The sequence below is a fragment of the Conger conger genome, chromosome 5, assembly GCF_963514075.1.
Source record: "Conger conger chromosome 5, fConCon1.1, whole genome shotgun sequence".
Classification (NCBI taxonomy): Eukaryota; Metazoa; Chordata; class Actinopteri; order Anguilliformes; family Congridae; genus Conger; species Conger conger.
The window spans coordinates 10,730,625-10,751,225 of record NC_083764.1 but is presented as its reverse complement, the minus strand read 5'-3'; the positions used below and the strand labels follow the sequence as shown (position 1 = coordinate 10,751,225).

At 45.6% G+C, this 20,601-nt stretch overlaps 1 protein-coding gene across 1 annotated transcript in view; it reads right to left on the bottom strand.

Moving 5' to 3' along the window:
• The window catches only part of galnt14 (UDP-N-acetyl-alpha-D-galactosamine:polypeptide N-acetylgalactosaminyltransferase 14 (GalNAc-T14)), a 76,223-nt gene that overhangs the window by 13,085 nt on the left and 42,537 nt on the right, over positions 1-20,601 (bottom strand). Inside the window, exons 4-10 of the mRNA XM_061242228.1 lie at positions 17,099-17,166; positions 16,891-16,956; positions 12,483-12,604; positions 10,759-10,846; positions 9,338-9,422; positions 5,371-5,474; positions 2,130-2,256 (exon numbers count right to left, since the gene is read on the bottom strand). Coding sequence (XP_061098212.1) covers positions 2,130-2,256; positions 5,371-5,474; positions 9,338-9,422; positions 10,759-10,846; positions 12,483-12,604; positions 16,891-16,956; positions 17,099-17,166 — 660 coding nt within the window. The remainder of the gene's footprint in view (positions 1-2,129; positions 2,257-5,370; positions 5,475-9,337; positions 9,423-10,758; positions 10,847-12,482; positions 12,605-16,890; positions 16,957-17,098; positions 17,167-20,601) is intronic.

Sequence of the window (20,601 nt, the reverse complement as noted above, 5' to 3'; positions counted from 1 at the left end):
CATTTCAGTAATTAGGGAAAAAAAGTCTCCTGTTTCATTTCCTTACAGAATTACGCTTGGCGATAAGGTGAAGCTCATGTGCGGCTCCCTGCTTCACTTACACTGTACGTTCCCAGAGCTGCGCTCGCTTTTTCTTGACTGAGACGTAACAGACGTGCAGAAATTTTAAAATACCCCCCCCCCCCTTTCCCCCACACACACACCCCAACGCCAACATTTGCACGCAACAAAACATTTCAAGCCTCAGGGTCTGATAAAGGCTTAGAAACCCAACATGCCATTAGCCTGAATGCGAATTAATAGGTGTGAGGTTTTATGTAATGCCAGGTTGCGTCAAACGAGGCAGGCAGAAGGGGAGGGGGGGGAGTAAATAATATTCGCAGACATAATAACCTCCTTTATTTTCCTCTACAGAAGGAGGAGGCAGTTAGCCGTGTAGCCCCCGTTCTCTCCCTCGAGAGACGCACAGAACCCTGCTAAACGCAATAAGGAGCGACTGTGCTTTCATTCGTGTTCTGCGCAGCCCTGGAAAGCTAATTAGGCTAATTTTCTTCCTATACCCCTGGTAGTCGCAGAGGTAGGAACAAAGTTTCAGCCCCCCTCCCCGCTGACGGGAGTTCCTTTGAAGCGCGCGATGGCTCACTACACCTTTAACTCACACTGCACACTGCCGCGTCGGGGCCTTGAAACCTAATCACTCACAGGAAGCGCCCAGCTGGGTCCTAAAACAATCTTCACGATACGTCATTACGCGCGCGAACCCGCGCCCGGCAGCGCGCAGAGACAGATGGCCTCTGCGCTTTCAAGCACCTTGTTTTCACAAATAACGGAGTTAAACGTGGTAAATAAAGCTTTTATTTATTAAGTCGGTGTTCATTGGGCGTGACGATGAAATGTAAAGGGTTCTTTAGTCTTATGGGTTTTCTAGATTTCAGTTGAGAAGAATCGATACGCAATAGCATGTTTTTGAGAAGGGTATATATAGTATGTAGTATATACACTGCAGTGCATAAGTTTTTGGACAGTGACACAGTATTATTATTTTTTGTCTCTGTACTCCAGCACATTGGATTTGAAATGACGCAATAGCTATGAGCTAAAGGGCAGCTTTAATTCGAAGGTATTTACAGAATTGTGCCACTGTACTAATACGTATACACACTGCTCTGTATGTATATAGTCTTCTTCACAATGTTACAAATATTGATAGCTGTATAATATATTTTCAGAATATACACAATAGTGATGAATTTTCATGGAATAAAAACCCTCATTCAAATTCCTGGTGCAACGGGAAACTCAAAGTAGTACATGATTTAAAAACAGGTTGTAATTCCTGTCCACACATTTTAAAAGGTTGTCACCCGATAATAAGAAAACCATTGCAGAGAGGGACGGTCCTTCATAAATATAATTTCAACTCAACAAGTTCTTCAGAAACCCGAAAGGTTGAACTCTTTTAAAATGGAAACTTGGCAAAAAAAAAACACTGAATAGTGTGTGTTTTGTAAAGTGAAACTATTGTTCGTGCAGTTCATGGTCTTTCTTAAATTTCATTTGAGATTTACATAACAAGTGGAATACAGAATTACCTTCCAAATTTCTACTCATACTCAAACTGCGCTGCTTAACTTTCCTGGATGGTAGTTCTACAAAAAATATGAATTAATGCAGATACACGGTCCCAAGTCTCCTCTGGAAATAGACACATTTATCCTGGCTCTATTCTGATTTCTCCCTGAGCATACAGCTGGACACAGCAGATTGTTAAGAACAGGACATACAGCCACCAGCAAGCTGCTGCTCGTTCATGAACACGTCATGAACAAGCTTACGCATGAACAATTTCTGTTGGCTCACGACTGGCCTGTAATGCAATTTACTCTACGCAGCAAGTCTACAGTTTGTAGCCTTGTTATTGGCACTTGCGCTGGTGTTGTTTGCCATAATGATTTCACGCAAAAGGCATCTGCCAAACAAATAAATGCAAATGTACGTGAAATGTATATCTGGGCACGCAACTGCAATGCTTTAAATACTGCTCTCTGGATTCAGACACACACACCATAAGTCTTGCTCACACGTGGGCTGGGTCTGAGCCGGAACGGAGTGAGCACGGTCAGGCTTACTTGATGTAGGTGTTGGCGTTCCCCTCTGGGAAGACGTACGGGTGCTTCTTGCGGAAGACGTGGCCCACTCTGCTGCAGGGAATGATCTCCAGGCTCCCTCCGCACATCCAGACCCGGAACGAGATCTCTGCAGGGACCCGGTGCGGAAGGAAACATACGTTTATTATCGTTGCTAAAGACCTGGCCCAACAGTCCTGAGCCGCGACTCGCACCGGATGCCAGGTGGGGCCAGGCCTGGCCGGGAGCTGACCGGGGGGAATGTAGGCCTGCTCTCATGGGAGCGTAGGAAGAGGAGTGTGGGGAGTGGGAGTGCGTTTTCAGCAGCATCTCAGCAGGTATCCAACTCGCCTCCCCCACACACAGCCAACATTCAGTTTAAGATCTTCTTAAGGGGATATGTGGGCTTTAGAGTGTGCTCGATACTGGGAGAAGATGCGCTTGCATACTAAACAGGAAATCTATGGAGATGTAGCTATCAAGTAAACGGTTCTCTGAGAAAAGAGGTCCAGGTAGATTTTGCTGGTCCTGGGTCGGTCTGATCCTAACTGTAAAAATGATGTAAACCACTGATGCTGATCCCTGATCAGTCCTCATGGGTAGAGTCTGCCTACACAAGACTCACATTTGACTGCTCAGAACATCCAACCAAAATGATCCACGACTTTAATTTAAGCAGCAGCTAAAAGGTGGGTTTGCTTTAATGAGAGTAACACTATCACAGAGCCGAAACTACAAACAGATAATGAAAGGACACATTTGGAATCACGTGACCTTTCGATCATCAGTGCGTGTGAAATTCACCCGTAAGGTGTTAGAACCTCTGAACACACATCAGGGATTTTGATCATATTAATAATATTAATATTCAGCACTCCCCATTAACAGTGCATGATGTAGGAAATTACCTGGACAGAGACCCTACAAGTGTATCTACAATAAAGCAATACTGCCTGCATGTTTTTCTTTTTCTTAGGCATATGGTCCTAGCTTTCACTGCTGAGAAATGTCAGCTTCCCAAATACAATGGCAGTACCTGATATAATACATTTTAGCTTGAATAAATCTCAAGATTCAAAAAACCTATTTCAAAATTGAAGGACAAGAACCCGTCATGGTAGGAAGCATCAAGGGCACGGGGGTCACTTTCTAAATTGCTCCCTAGCAACCAGCCATCTTCTGCAACTGATCGTTTGCACAGTGGCAGAGAGTGATTACATGGGTGGCCAGGGAGGTGGGGGTGCTGAAGTATAATGGAGTTTAGTATTGCTACGAAGCAAAAACATTTCAAGTGAAGCCATTCACACAGTATTAAAAGAGAATATTTCTTATTCTCCTCCATATGCAGATGAAATATCACATTAATAAGAAGGAAAACAGGGCCTAGTGTTTTTAAAGTGCGATTATATATGCAACCAATAGAGTATGACATTTTCTAAAGTATCCCCCAAGCTCTTGCCTAGAAATGATCAACGTTGTGATTCACTTTAATGTCCAATTAATATTCTGTATGAGCTGATGAAATTCTGAAAAGCCTGTTTGCGTTTGTGAAAGGGTACCATAGCATCAAAGCCATGGCCTTACTGAAATGTACACAGATAAATACAAACCAAATTATTCCTTATATTTGCGTATATATACACACTGCTGCCATCAATTATTTATTTTCTCACAACCCACATGTCCAGAAAGTAGTACATTATAATGTAGATCAACTTTAACACTGTCACTAATAAAAGTAATATCCACAAATAACCATAATGATGACGCCTCAACAAGCCTTTCTTAGCGACCAATGTGTGCCTCTCAACTGATGAATAGATTTAATTTCCAAACACGAGTCACTTGCAGCCCCATAGACACCAAACAAGCAAAAAACAATTGTAAGATCAAATGCTCCATATTTGCTATATCATTTTCTGGTGACACTATTATAGTATACAGAAACATGGTGAGATCCAGAGACCATTTCAGGTCAGACACTGCAAGAAGACTGCAGGAAAAATCTCCATTAGGGACCTGCTGCTTATGAGTACATCCATCAAAAAAACACAATTGCTCCAGCAACAAAGCAAAATATCTCTGACCTCAAAAACTCAGTGGAAAAATCAATAAAACCCCTAAATCACAATCTAACACAAAACAAACGCTTCTCTCGACCAACCGAAAGTACTTGTTAATATAAAAAACTCATTTTTGAGAAAAAAAATAAATAAATCATGTAAACAAAAAGTGATTGCTTATATTGAATGTTAAAATAAAAAAATCTATATACCAGTAGGAGGAACTTGAAAGTGAAAATGAAAGTATAACCTAGAAAATTGGCTCTTGTGCCACACTTTATCAATACTTGAACTCAAAAAACTACCAGCGCTCTCAAAAAATAACAAATTGTTCACAGAAAATAATTCAGCCATCCCCTCCAGTAGAATCTACAGGAGCACAGCCACATCCTACGCAAATCTAACATACAGCAATTTTTTGACATCCAACAGATCAAATGCAAAGGCATTCGAAGAGCACACCTCACCCAATGCAAATACTGACACGCTCTTATTCTGTAACAGATCATTATTTCCCATCATATATGTACATGTATATTCATCACGTCAAGCGCTTATGGAACAGTAAAAGGTAAATTAATGTTTATTTTGGGTCACTGCACAGCTTTTGTACCATCTGCGTCCATTTATAATCCACCCCCTAAAGAATCACACTTTGGCACTACTTCTCTCCGTAACCGTTGGCAGGAGAGTAACTGCCATCAAAAAAAGAACAGATTATCACTTCTGAAATGGATCCACCTTATGACAAAATGGCCTCCTGTAAATTGAATCTTTTCATAACCGCAGTTCATGTTTTCTTGGAATCACTTAAGATCAAACCGGACAGTGGATGTTCTCTTTCTAGCACCTTTTTTCTCCAAGATTTTTGTTTCATAAGACTTCCACAGCAAAATTCCCTTAATTCCCTGTTAACACTCAAATTTATACTAAATGTACATTTTACATGTTAGACATTTAGCAGACCCTCCTCCCCTGAGCAACTAACGCAGCATACCTCCATTATATAGAGGTCATTCATAAAGTAGGATATTCTAATACTATATCAACATTGAAGGTATTATACCCTTGGGACCCCTTGAGTTAAATTCAAGTCAATTACTGATCATGACATTTTAAGCTGGTTACCCATAAATTATAAAAGGTATGTAGACAGTCGTGGTATCAGTCAGTCGACTCACCAAAGTTCTCCCCACCCCAGATGTCCATGGCAGTGTCATACTTCCCCAGGTGATTAAACCAGGACCTGTCAATCACGAAGAGGCCTCCGGCGATAATTGGCGTCCTGCAGGTGAGAGAACTTGTAACACTTCACGCACAAATACCACACCAGCTCACAAATCACATGACTAATGATTTCCCCCATTAAAATGACAGGACTCTGAAAGCAGTTCATTTCAAGCAGATGTTGCCTTTGCGCTGTGATGTTTTCCGAACAGCAGCCAAATACATAGCCATGTGAGAGCAATAAGCGCTGAATTTCTCAAAAAATACAAAAAACAACAGGGCACAGAAACATTCAGAAGGAATGAAACCTTTAATACCTGCATCACAATTAGACTGAAATCCAAATCCAATCTAAGGTGAGCTATTAGGTCCAACATCAATCTTTCATGAAAGCTGATTCCTACCCTTCTACATTCACCATGTTCCTCACGGTAAGACCGCAGATTCTCGAGTACTGAATGAAGTGTAAACGATCTGTATTGCGAGGGCCGGGCTATGCTACAGTAGCAGAGCACAGCGGTCTGGGGCTACAGAGACCTGTAAGAAGATACATCCTCATTGTCAGAGGACAGAAACACTAGCTTTTCCATTTGGCCCGGAACGGAGCAGACACACGCTCGGGGCACGTGACGGGCGATGTGGAGGACAACGGCCTTTGGGGCTGTCTTCCCTCACTCCAATTCGTTTTTCCCCCGACAGATAAACGCCCTCGCCTCCTACACTGAGAAAGACAACCCGCCACAGTCATTCGTTTAGCGAAGAAAACGGCTCTACAAATTCATTTCTTCACACGTTTATTTTTCTCTTTTCTCTCCTCGCCTCTCCCCGTCTCCTCCGCGAGACTCGTTTGGATTGACCAATGGCATCGGGGGAACGGGCGGAATTGATTCCTTGAGCACTACGGGCGCACATTATTTATACCTCCTCTGGAGGAGTCCGGCGGCAATACCGTAAAAGGCAGAAACTAATAGATACATTGACATCTGATAAACTACCCGCCCCGGCTGTACAAAACATGGACTAGGGGCTGTATTCCGAGAGGGCCGGAGAAAATATATGGCCTCTGCTCCCTGTGCTCTTGGTTCTGGACGGTCCATTTGTAGATTTGACCAGTGTAATGACTCATTAAATGAGTCCGACAGTTCCCCGGGCCGCAGCTGCGCTGACACGGATGAGGGCGCCGCGACGCGTTGTTCTGAACAAACGTCTCTTTTGTTCTTTTCCGCTACACATGTGTTTGCCAGCCCGAATAAACGCCCGAGTGTAAAAACGCAGCTTTCAAAGGAGGGGAAAATAACATCAAAATCTTAGAAAAACCAGAGGGCTCAATGTATCACAGAGCTTGTGCCGTTCAGGCGTTGTTGTCTTCTCTCTCAGAGGCTCTGCTGCAATGGCTGATGGGAGTGGAACAGGCACAGAGGTCAGATAGCGGGGCATGTATGAATCAATGAATGAAAAATGCTTGATAATACAAAAATAATGTACAGCCCACAACAGGGGTTTAACAAGGCTCTGCAGTAGGAACTGTAACCCAAATGTGCTCTTAAAGCCGAGACTGTTTATACACTAACAGTGTTCTTCATTTGGGCCAAACGCAGTTCTGTACTATTAACCACGGCCACTGTTTCCGCTGGAATCTAAATGAATCTGTTTAACACGCGCATTCCTGCACACATTAACTGCACTACGAACGCACAGCCTGAGAAACCGCCACTGTACGTGAGAGGAAATCTCTTCGTCTCGCTGAAGGGTGCAGAGAAACGCTCTCCCGCGGGATTGGGACGACCCGCGAGATGGCAGACGGCCAGCAGAGAGCATTACGGGGGGTGAGAACGACAGACGAGCGCTTTCTCCAGATGCGCTCGACGTCCTCGCGGCTCATTTACCCGGGCGCTGACGACACCGCGCGCATCTGTAGCCGTGCGAACGGGCGCACGCACACGCGTGGACACGCACGCACACGCGTGGACACGCACTCTGCTGCGGCCATCTGCGGCCCTGTCTCCCGCTCTCCCTCCTCCATCCACTACCCCCGCGAGCTCGTCTCTTCCAGCCTCTTCCAGCCCCCTTCCCCTGGCTCCGGTTACCCTCACTGCTAAACGACCCCAACTACCACTCTGCCACTCTGCCCCAATCACAGCGCGCGGCCTGTGGGGGGGCGGGGCCTAAAACACTCTCTTGCTGCTCGTCTGGTGGCTTTTGTAGGGACCGCCCATGTGACCGTGGAGACGGGGGCTGGGCGGGGCATGGCAAGGCCTGGTTTCGGCACGTCCAATGGATGCACCCTGCCGCCCCGCAGACGGTGGCCAAGGCACCGGGCCCATTCATCAGGAACTGAGCGGCTAATGCCAAACAGCTAACAGGCCAAACACTCTCCAAAATAAAGTCACAGTGCAGGTACATTTTGTTCTTCACGGATCAAATTTCCTCAATGTACACGTAAATGTTCTCTTTGGGTACAAATGAGTACGTTTTCCAAGCAAAAAAAGTAAATATTTCTGATATATTTCTGGCTAGGGGTACAATCAATGTATCTATGCAGAACTGCCCCAGCGACAAGCATTTGTACCTTTTTAGGCACTCTTCATACCTTTATTTCTGAGAGGGCAGCTTCAAAGAAGGAGACGTGTGTCCAAGGAATGGACGTGGCACCGGCCACTGTTTTAACACAGGAGCCAAATGCAGAGCAATCCCCATATTTCTCACTGACAGAGAAATAAACCACCACTGTCATTCTCATTCGGACATATAAATGTGCCATAAAAAAATCACTCTCTCTTCCCCTGACAGGGAAATGCAATATAGCCCCATTTTCCCTCTGACACAGAAATGCACCATAAACATCATTCTCCCTGACAGCAATGCGCCGCAACCTGCATGCTCCCTCACACACAGAAACGCGCCATAAACATGACTTTATCTGACACAAAAACGCACAATATCCCTGACACGGGAATCCGCCGTGACTATCCCCCTTTCTCTCCCATGTTCCAAATTCCCCCTAATCGGAATTCTCTCTCTGTACATCCTCCGGGCCGGATGAGCTACGCCGCTAATCCGCAAACAAAATCAAACGGATCAACGTCCGCCGCGTCGGAACGGGAGCGCGGGGGCCGGACGCCTTCTCGTCGCGCGCGGGAAACGCTATCGCCGGCGTTCTGTCACTCCGCGGGATCAGCCTGAGCGACGTACGCCGTCAGAGGCCCCGACAGCCGCCTCGCGCGTTCGCCCGTCTCCGCCAGAGCGCCCGTCTACGCCGAACGACCCCGCCGTGTAAGCCTGCCCGCGCGTTTCGGCGAGCTTCCTGTTCTCCGTTTTCAGCAGAAGAAGGGAGCCTCAGCCTTCCCGAACGGCTAATGTCTAACCCGCTCGCTCTTAAGTGGAGTGAGATGGCATTAGGCGCGCCCGGAGGAGAAGGGTAATAATCAGACAGAGGACAGGGAGCTCAGTCAATCTCACCGCTGCTGAAAAGCTCATAATCAGATCGTCCGCGCCGGCCTGCTTTAATAGGACGGGGAAGGGGGACCCTGGCGCGGGAGATACCGCCAAGCCGCTTAATTGCCTCCCGTTTCTTCTCGGGTGACGGTCTCATTACGCTCCTTGCCGTTTTCCGCCCGGAATCCACGGCGACGCCGCTTTCTTCCCGTTGCTTCTGCGTTTTTTTCTGCGAACTTTCTCGCCCACCGCTGAAGACTTCAGATCACCGCGCGGCAGATTAAAGACAGGAGGAGAGGGGATTTTAAAGACAGGAAGGGGAGGGGATTTGTTTGATTCTGGTGTCGTTTTCGTAAAAAAGGTGGGATTGGCCTACGGCTGCCCCCACCTCCCCAAAACCTAAAAGGATTCTGGGACGGTTTTGGCCCTGCTGCTGCTCCGCCCCTCTCCCCCCCGCTGACGGACTGTCCGCCCCCCGTCACTCACTTAATGGGTTCTGTGGGGTCTACTCTCCTGCCTCTTTCTTCGGAAGACAGTTGCTCCCACTTGAAATGCAGACTCCAGTCAAAGCCTGCAGGAGAGAGGGACAGATCATTAGAGCCAAACTGCAGGACCGGAGAGGGCAGACCGAGAGGACAAAAGCACTCAAAGCCAGGGGATTATGGGAAATGGAGTAGGACGGCCGACTGTGGTTCTGTGACCTAGGTAACGAGGGTGTTATTGTAGAGAGACTGTCCTACAGCAGTGGCATCAATCACACACGGTCTATTAATCTCACACAGCTAAAAGCAACCTTTCCCCACCGTTCAGATAGACTTTTGAAATGCCAATATATAATACCACACCCAAAACTCAAAATCTACACTCAAAACACACCTCTTTGGCCTAGCGTTTTTAAATATACAGTATTTTGCTGTTTATCCTGTGTGTTCTATGTTTGCATATGCATATTTCACATGTATATTTCACATGTTTGTACAGCACTTTGGTACAACTATTGTTGTATTAAATCTTTTTTTAAAATAAATATTCACTCCATGTACTTACTTCATAATAGATATTTCACTTCTGAATGTCTGTACATTTTAGAAATTGGAGGGGACGGCCACACTGCGAGACTCACACAGCTAACATCCGTTTCCTGGGCAGTCCCTTTATACAGCCGGATATTTATGGAGGCAGTTCAGGTTAAGTACCCTCCTCAGGGGTACAATGGCAGGGACCCACCAGGGAGCTAAATATACAAGCCCATTTCCCTAAGCACTGCCCTGTACATCTGAGGAGCTCCGCGGGTTAGTTGTATCGATAAATCTAGCTATTAATAGAAGGATAGTTTGGCATACCGGGGCAGCTGGGATAGAGTGAAGTTTGATTGACAGGACCCAGTAAGCACACTTAATCGCTGCAGCGGCTGAACGATGTAATCAAATGAATGGGGAATACATTGTATTGACATTGTTTGACAATGGGGCCACCGTCGCTGTGACATCACTGTTCGAATGTGTCGCTTTCAGAGCGGCTGCTCATTGGTTCTGCCTTGCTGTGATATCCGCGTTCGATGCGTTCCACAGTGATGTCGTGCCGATGTAGGGCCAGCGAGCAAACGCTCTGAATACGACGTTGTCTCTTAAGACTTTGATTACATCGTGCAGACGTCGGGGCAATGTACAGTATGTGTGCTTACTGGGGAATAATGTGTGCAGCATCACAACCTGGTGTGTCCATGTGGCACTACTGACACCAAGCATTTTTATTGTTATGAGCAAAGATTTTATCAATAATTAAAAAGGTCACTCTATTCCCCATAGACTGGCGCGTTGGCTTGCTGGAACCGCCTGACCATCACTACTGCTGTACGGTGTTGTCGCAGAGATGGGAAGGTTTGGGGTGGGGTGGGGCGGCATTACCTCCACGCAGGTCTGACGAGGCCGCCACGTAGGCAAAGGAGTCCATGTTGATGATGTCGATGACTGGGCTCACCACGCACGTCGGGTCCTTAAGCGCGCAGAACAGAGGAAGTCACTACCGTTTCCAGAACACACATTAAGCCTTGTGAGATCACTAATATGTTACATTACATTACATTACATGGCATTTAGCAGATGCTCTTATCCAGAGCGACGTACAACAAAGTGCAAATATGTGATTGGAATCTTCTTAACTAAGCATTCTAATGCTGATGTAACAATCAGCACTGGTGACTGGAAGCAGTGGAGTTCTAGAACACTGACTTGGAATCTTGAAGAAAAAACATTTCCAAAAACCTACTCTTGAAAGAGTTAATGCTTGTGACCCATTATACAAAACACTTGAAAATCAGGGTCTTGGTCTTGATATGGAACATGCAATCATCTACATGGGTCATCAAATGAATTTAATTTCTAATAAGTACCACTCTAAAGGTTTCCCCTTAATTATACATCAGGAGAGAGGACAGCTGATAGACCTTTATCATCAGACTTAGCTAAAGGCCATTATAATTCATCATCGCCCTTAGAGAAAAAAAGGGGCGAGGAGATTGAAATTTAATCTTGACACAGCGGTGAGTCAGAGCGCAGACTCCGGGGGTGAACAGGAGCCCCCGCTGGCAGTCAGCAGGACGGCTCTTTCACCAGCGGTGGCGGGAGAAAGTCTACGCGCGCGGCGCGATACCGCCTCCGGCTTCGCCAAAGCGCTCCCAAATTAGACGTGCCAGCCCTCCGCGTCCCCGTTCACACGCTCCACTCATCTCTTGCCCACACTCAACCTGGAAGCGCGATATCTACTCCCCGTCCTCCCCACCAATTACGGCAGAGCTGACAAGAGGGCCGCGGCGTGTAGCCGGGGAAGGATTCGCTTACACGCGCGACGTCAGCCGCGAACATGCCGTGGGAAGGGCCGCTGGGCTGCCCAACAACAGCGCGTCACGCTAACGATGTATATGTTTGTGTGCGTGCGTCTGCGTGGATCGATAAATAATATACTGTATAAAAAATACATGTGAGCGCGGACACTGATGCATAACTCCTCGGTAAAATCGATGCCTCTCACTTTTCACATATTGATTGGTGAGAAGAAGGAATTCCTATAATAACGCATAAATTACACAACCTGATCGTTTGACAGCGATGCCTTGCTCTGGAAAATCTAAACTGATGCTCGAGCCACAGTCGAATCAACCTGAACCGGGATCCTTTAGGTCCGAACATCGCTTCGAGAGAGAAGGCTTAAATTACATCATCATAGACCTCTCCTATTGCACTTGTCTTTTAAACTGTGTTTTCTACAACAGTCCACAGCCAGACTACAGATTATAAAATCTTTTTTTTGGGGGGGCGGGGGCTGGATTCTCATCATTTCTGCATGGCAGGGTGTGTGTTCCTTCCTAGCCCATCAAAACGGAATGAAAAATGACTTCGCTGCTGCAAATCGTCAGAGTGCTGCATATTGTCAGTTTATTCCCATTGGAGACGGTTTCTAGAAGCTATAAGTGCTATAATTGGCCTATTTCAAGAGCCGGTTTAGTTGCGGCCTGACAGCCAATCAGGAAAAGGAAATAAAGTCTGTAAAAAGCTGCAAGTAGAAGCAGGCCTGGGGACAGGTGCTGGGGAACATGTCCGCTCAGCAGCCCCGGAGGGGAAGCGTACCGTACCTCCTTTATCCGGTGGAGCAGGGGGGGCAGCCAGTCTTTGTTGACCTCGCAGTGACTGTCCAAGAAGGTCAGGACCCCGGCCCGGGCCGCGTCCGCTCCTCGAACCCTAGACCGGATCAGCCCTGCGTGTGGGACCAGGTCACAAGTCAGTCAAAAGATAAGTCAGTCTCAAGTAATTTAGTCTTATTTTTAGACTTAAAATATTTAAGTTTAAATATAAAATGTATATATATTTTTTTATTAAAATAGACAAATATACTGGCAATGAGGTTTTACTCATTCTAAGATTTGCCAATGGGGTATGTAAAGTTCACTCGTCAAGCAAACAGCAACTTTAAAAAAGCTAATATTTTCTACTTGAGAGAAAAAAGATTTTAAGCCTCCGTACAAGACTAAACCGCTTGTTAAGACAGCCTTTTCCTGCAGTGTTCTTTGTGCTTCTAAGATGATACGACTTGCTGCTCTGCCTCTGATATGATTTCCAAAAATATGTGAGCAAGAAATGCTATTCAAAAGGGGAAATCATTATCTGTGGATAAACATAGCGGCCCAGCTCGCCCTGTGCATTAACAAGACATGAAAAGGTTGTTTGCATCTCGTTAGAAGGAAGAGCAATTAAGGACTCAGGCACAAAACCAATCAAGAGGATGCAGGATATTTGAGAAGGCTGAGTGATTAAAGACCTTTTTGCTTTGCCTTAAATGGTTAGATCAATAGTTCCTTGCTTTGGAGGGAAAGTCACTGGCAAAAAATAATAATAAATCACAGGACTTCTCTGAAGTTTTTGGCACCACGGTGCTACTACAGTCAATTAAAAAATCCCATCATTTCATCTTCAATCACGCTATTTTCTGGCTGGGTGAATGCCCCCCCCCCCCTCCCTTTTTCACAGCTGCTATGTAGAAGCTGACAGTGTTCGGAATGCATGAAAAGAGAACCGTTCACTGTACAGACAGGGAGAAAGGATGTTCTGCCGATCACATTCACCTCCAGTTAATAAAGCTGACGCGGTACAACCACGCATTCTTTTTCGTAGCATTAAAGAGACAGTCCAGTTTAAACGTGGGGTGGCCTGTAGCGTAGTGGTTAGGGTAAATGTCTGGGACACGCAAGGTCGGTGGCTCTAATCCCGGTGTAGCCACAATAAGATCCGCACAGCCGTTGGGCCCTTGAGCAAGGCCCTTAACCCTGCATTGCTCCAGAGGAGGATTGTCTCCTGCTTAGTCTAATCAACTGTACGTCGTTCTGGATAAGAGAGTCAGCCAAATGCCAATAATGTAATGTAAACTTTACAATTTTACACCTGAGGTGAAACCTATGGGATTTCTAAGTATGGGAGACCGGGGACCAACCAAACACTTTTAGGTTTCAACATGCCCCGTGTTGGTTTGTGCCCCTGTCTCCCCTACACAGACATTAGGGGGGTAATCGCACCCACATGGCTCAACGTGAGCCAGCTTAATCAAACGCCCAGGAAGAAGACGAGAGGACAGGTGAACAACAATAATGATGTCCATTATTTACACGCGAAAACCTGCCTTGGGCATACAGATACTATCAAATTAAGCTGCTAATGATTTTTTTTTTTACAACTGATTTAAGACTCAAGCAATTCCCCTGAGTGCATGCGGAACGTATGAGAATTCAAATAAACGGTTTGGGTTTGCTATTTTCAATAAGCGCAAGGCGTGATTTGTTGGAATTCCAGACAATCTCATCCTACCTCTTTATAAATTGTCGGTATATGTGAGCAAAAACAACCCTGTGGCATTTTAAACCTCTGTGTGTTTTGTGCAAATCCCTGTTTAAAGCCGTGTTATCCTTTCGGTCGAACCCTCCCGGTGCGATCTTGGACGGACTGCGGGGAAGGAATGTGCGGTAGAAGAAAAAACAAACTCTTTTTTAATAAAAGCTCATTTTATAACCAGCACGCATCCAAACCCATTTGACAGCCAGGGGTCACGCCGGACCCGAAATCGCGGTGCCAAACACCGAAGACCAAAAAGAAAAACCAGGAAAGCCATCAGTAATAAAACAGCCAACCCACAGAGCCATCGCAGCACGACGGAGTGCTTTTCGAATGGGGTTTCATTAAACTGTAACAGTGTCGTATATTAAACAAAGTCCATCCCCAAGGCCGACTCCCTCGCACAATCCCCCGACCAAGAGGCGGCCAGGAAAGAGCTGCTGAGCGTTTTTAAGAGAGCCGATCGATACCATCTGCAGATGTGCAAGCTCCGTATTTTTTTCTCCTTCGCCCAGACTGTTATTGAAATGCTTTATCAACTAATTGATTTTCTCGTACCGTGTGTCCTAATCGCCCCTCGTACGGGGAGTTTACAACATAATCCCCGCTCCGCCACACCGCGGCTTTGACACTGGCGTTTGTCCTCCTGCAATGTAATCAAGATTTATTTGGAGGGGAGGATTCTCTTAATGAAAGGTGCGGATCAATCTTTCATAGGCACAGCTCATAAAGCATAGGATTAAAACTCATCTGCTGAGTTACCCCAAAATAGCATCCTGTCCACGTGGGAGGGGGGTTCGGGAAGGCAACTGCGTCAAGAGACACCATACCGCAGTGTCTACACTAAGCCTGAAATTATGAAGTTTAGAGGCATTGCATTAATTTACATTTGAGCTACACTACTGTACACACAATGTAAGAGCTGCCAGCTGATTTCACTAATTAGTTCTACCTCCTGGCTGCAGAACTGTGCAGAATGAGCAAATCCAGATGAGAGAACAAAATACCAGGGAGAACTTTTACTTTCTGAACCTGGACTTTCCACCGCTGAAGAGAACATACGAGCATTCATCAGAGCTAAATGAAGTGCCAGACCAGGCTAAGAACATGTATGCAACTTTCACCATGCTATTCGAGAGCCAAACTATAAAGCCTGAGTATGTACAGATAACATTCATAGCAAGCCACAAAACATGTTGTTATGCTACTTTGTAAAGGGAAACTTCAAAGCCAAACACACACATTGCTTTTATACTGATCTGTGTATCTGCCTAATATTGATAATCTTGTGATAAAACAGATGTCATGCACAGAACACTGGCTATCTGCTTCAGGGCTGCAGTGTACAAAATTAGATGCAGGTGGTGACAGTTCATGATATATATAAATACACATACAAATACAACTAAAATATGATATATTAACATAATACCATATCCACCTTAAAATAAGCCAGTAATTTCTTCTCCCTATCAGGGCCATGAGTATGGTCTTAATCTCAACTGTAGATTCTACTATGCTGAAAACAACACTACAATCGCCATCCAAGACGCCTGCATTATGTCAAAAAGATACATTCTGCCAGGTCTCAGGATGATATTCCACTGCGACATCAACAAGCCTAGAAAGTTTGCTGCGGAGAGAAGTTTTTTCGTGAAAACGCAATATGCCGTTGCCAATTTAATGCCATTTGCAGATGCTTCACTCAAATCAATCTATTGATAGGGATCCACAGATGAACTGCTCCAAATGCTGACGTTGCGTTTTTGTGTGAGGACTTAACAGCGCTGACTGCTGACACTTCAGTAAAAGCAAACCTCTGCCTGTCAAAACCAGCACTGCTCCGCCACTTAGGGGAACCTGTATCGACAAGCTGCACTGCGCTAGGACGCCATTTGCAACTTTTAATTAAATCACAACAGCGATCTTTGTGGATTCTCTGCCAAGATAATAAAAGCACTACAGTAAATTCAAAATTAAGTTCTGTAATGCCGAACAACTTATCAGAGCCAGAGGAGGTTTTAAGGATATTTAAGGACAATAAATCAGACGACCAGGTTTACAACCATTACAAATGGCAACTACAAGTGTTTTGTAGGCACTGATGTTAACATTGTGTAGTATTATTACAACATATTTTATTTTTACGCAAGCCCATATATGGTCATTGGCTATACTCAGTGAGAAACGACTGGAATCTAGATGTGGAAATGTAGGTTGAGAGACATTTTGCCTAACAACCCCAATATAGCTTAGGTTTTACCTACATATAGTCTGGCTACAACCTAGTTGACTTGAAAACTTCCACATTTCAGTCAAATGTAGCCAGGTTTTTACCTGAAGGCGTTACATTGACCTCTCCTCACAGAAAAGTTCCCTGGGTATGAGTATGGAAGTGACTAATCCCCAGGGGCTGGCTGTAAGGGTGAAATCTGACTCAGTGACTGCGACTGACACAGGGGCTCTTAGGCTGCAGATCACCATGGGTCAGAGCAATGGAGAAGGTACCCCAACATGGCGCCACTAGCTAAACAGAGCAGACACATGCATTTGGAGATATATAGGGCTGGGCCACGGTGTGTTTACATGCGAAGACACACGCACACGTGTGTGTACATACACGAGCACGCCATTCACACGCTCACATGTCCGTTTGCGCACCTTCTCGACGGTCATTCCGAAGACACTTCACTTTGGGCAATTTGGTGAGAAGAAGGCAGTCGTTAGCTGAAAGAATACATGGCGTCCAGTGAGTATACACAGTGCACTTTAAGTTTAAGTTTTTTCTGGTGGTTGAAGCGACCATTTTATGTAAAAGGAAGAGATATTGTAAAGGCGAAGGTGCTCCCTCAGAGCGACAGATACTTACGATCTTCACTGAAGTCATCCACCAGTATGATCTCATGAATCAGGTGCACAGGAGTTCGATTGAGCACACTGTGAAAGAGAGAGCAAAAACACATTCAGAAAATCGTTCATTCATTCATTCATTCATTATCCTAACCCACTTATCCTGAACAGGGTCACAGGGGGGCTGGGGCCTATCCCAGCATACATTGGGCGAAAGGCAGGAATACACCCTGGACAGGTCGCCAGTCCATCGCAGGGCACACACACCATTCACTCACACACTCATACCTACGGGCAATTTAGACTCTCCAATCAGCCTAACCTGCATGTCTTTGGACTGTGGGAGGAAACCGGAGTACCCGGAGGAAACCCAGGACCTCCTTGCTGTGAGGCGACAGTGCTAACCACTGCACCATCCGTGCCGCCATTCAGAAAATCAGTCAAATATAATTTCATTTGTAGCTTATAGTAAGATATACAATTACATGTGTTCAGTAATTACCTATTAAATACAAATTTAAAAAAAACTTGATACACGTTGGTTTTTCTGGAGCATATGCTTGTTTACTGAATCAAGACAAAATATGTTCTGAGGATAAATGCACCAAATGAGAAAAAACAAATAAGTTAAAGAAAAAATGTGCATGGTCTCAATGCCTTCTGAGGAAAATAAACCATTTTTCAAAGAGAAAATAGAAGGATTAACCTGAGGCGTCCTTATTTCAAGAATAAATAATCTTCTAAAGGAGAAGAATGTTATTTTATTCAGCGCACAGCTACAGCAATCATAGGCGGTTGCTGAGGGGAGATGGGGAGAGGGTGTTGAGGGTGTAGCTAGTGGTATCTCACCTCGATAAGAGTCTCGAAGCCTGGACACGCCCATGGCTCCTAGACCACACATTCATTTTTATTTTTCATTTCACGTTCACTGAAGACCGCTCGGCTGCAAAACTACTTTCAATCTTGGCCAACGCAACTTCCTGATGATTGCCGGTGTGTGAAACAAACGCGCTCAATAACGGCAATCAATATTACAATCCCCGACCGCTAATAGGCCAGAAGTATGTTAGCAAAACCGAAATAATCATTGAAACATCGCGTTAATTGCAAAGTTTTTCTGTAAACACAGGCTGCGATTTGTGCGGCTGGCGGAAGCCTTCTCCCCGCGGTCGACCGGTGCCCCCTGTCTCTGTGAATAATTGCGCGGCTGTCAGACGTGTGATTCCGCTTTTTCATCGCCATGCAGACCAAGGACATTCATCACTTCGCCTCTGTGTCTCCCTCTCCACCGTCAACACACTCCATCACTTCTTTAGTATCTTCATGCCTTTATTAAGGCCCGTGACAGAAATCCTTTTTTATTGGAAAAAGGGAAGCGTCCGCAGGAAGACAAACTATGATTCAGTTGTTAATTACTGGACCAAACATTGTAAAGCAGCTTTATGATAACATCTAATGGTGAAACATCAGACGATTAAGAAACGAGGCCTATAGAGTCTCATGGTTTCTTCAGTAGTTCTTTTCAAAAGATTTTAGTTTCCCTTCATTTTAATGTTTATTGTATTTTCTTATTGAAAAGTTACTTAAACAATAAATGCACAGGGCAGTACATAGTAATGTTGTGGATGCAATATAATCATGTTTAGCTTCAATTCAGTATATACCATTAACTATATAGTATATATATGAAGTAGTTACTAAAGAAGTATAGCATGTGATCCACAGAGCTAGCCATAAGCCTGTAGTTTTATACAACAAAAGCTTCAAAGAAGCTATGAAAAATGAGAAACTTTGCTATTCTAACAAGGTCAGTACATTGATTTGATTTCATGCAGTGTTTATTGGTCTACATGGCACTTTCTGCACTGTGACTTTGAAGTCTTAAACTAATTAAACAAACAGGGGAAGGGCCTTTGACGAGCTGAAGTGTTTCCACTTTGAGACACATCCCCAAATTAATTTGATTTGGAGTAATTGTGAGTGGGAGGAATTAATTAAAATGAAATGTTTTCAGTGCTCTTCATTGTGACGCGTGAAAGCAGCAATATGCAAAGTTGAATCTAATTAAAGTATTAGTTTGACGAAAATATAGGGATTTTTTTCCCCAGGTAATAGAATTAATTTTTAAGAAAGTGTGTCTCTGAAACCTTTCGGAAGTTGCCCCCTCTTGTTAATGAAGCTTTTGTGAACCATCGCCTGGAGTTACGCTCACGTCCTGCCCTTTAATGACTTTAAAGCAAAGAGACCTCTGGGATTGTCACGGAGAAAGGTAAAATATGGCGTCCCTGTGCAGTCTGTGATGAATGAGTGCGCGCGCGGTTCATATTTCCCCCCCGCACCCCGGGGAGCAAGAATAAGGCCGGGCCTCTGCTCTGTATTCCTCCAGTCTGCCTCCCGATATCGCCGGCCCTAATCTATCGCTCCTGGTGCTGTCTGAGGAGCCAGGCTTTCCAAGGATTTCCAGGCCGTTCTCCCCACCCTTGGGGGCTCCGCGGTGGTAATAGCCTCTGTCAGCACTTACACAAATCAACCAGGGCCCCGGGGCTCGTATCTCAAACCTATTTTACATCACTGTTTGGTCCTCAAGTGTTCCCTCCACTAGGGGAGAGGGAGCGGAGGTCACCGGAGCTCGTGCCGGGGCCTAACACCTGTCCGAATCCCTGCACCCCCTCTCCCGGATCCGGGTACGGACAAAGGAACGGCCGACCTGTTATACGCGGAGGAGACAGTTTACATTTGAAAACTCTGCTGTTCTTTTCTCCTTCAGCTGAGTCACCGAAGGCCGCTGCTAGCGGGAATAATATAATTAAAGTCATGTCACACCGCGGCTGCCGTGACACAAATGCGCTGGGAGCTATGAAATTGAGGGGCTAATTAAACCCCTCCCACAGAGCCACTGGGCCTCAGGGAGCAGGCTACCTCAGGAGACGCGCTACCCACAATTCAGAGCGGGGACTCGCATGCGGCAGAAACAGTGATGTATAAACACACACACACACACACACACACACACAGTAACGGACAGAGGGGACATTGTCAGCCGAGCACACACACAAGGTCCGTTTGGTTACAGGAAACCGCACTGCGTCACACCGCGTCCCGAAGACTTCCGCGTTGTAAAATCACAGTGAAAGCAGCCTGTCAACACGTAGGGGGGGCTGTAGGCACAAGGCACTCTTCCGCAGCAGTGCAGGTATTTGAGGCGGAGTGACAGGCTGCGCCAATAAGGATAAGCCATCCAAGAAATAGAGGCGGAAACCAACTGGGAACGGTTGGGTTTTTAATCGGCCTAAAGTGCCTCGCTGGGAGACCGTTTCCTGGACCATTTCGTCCCCGGGAACACTCCGCAGTCGTAAAAAGATGTGGTCTGTCTCTAATGGCCGCTAAAGGTGGAATGAGCTGAACCCGATGCAGAGGAAGGTTGATTGGCATGCCTGCCGATGACACCACTGTCACCAGAGCAGTTAATGAGACTGCTGGAGGGGTCAAAGGTCACATTGCTGTCTCGGGCGAGGGTAATTA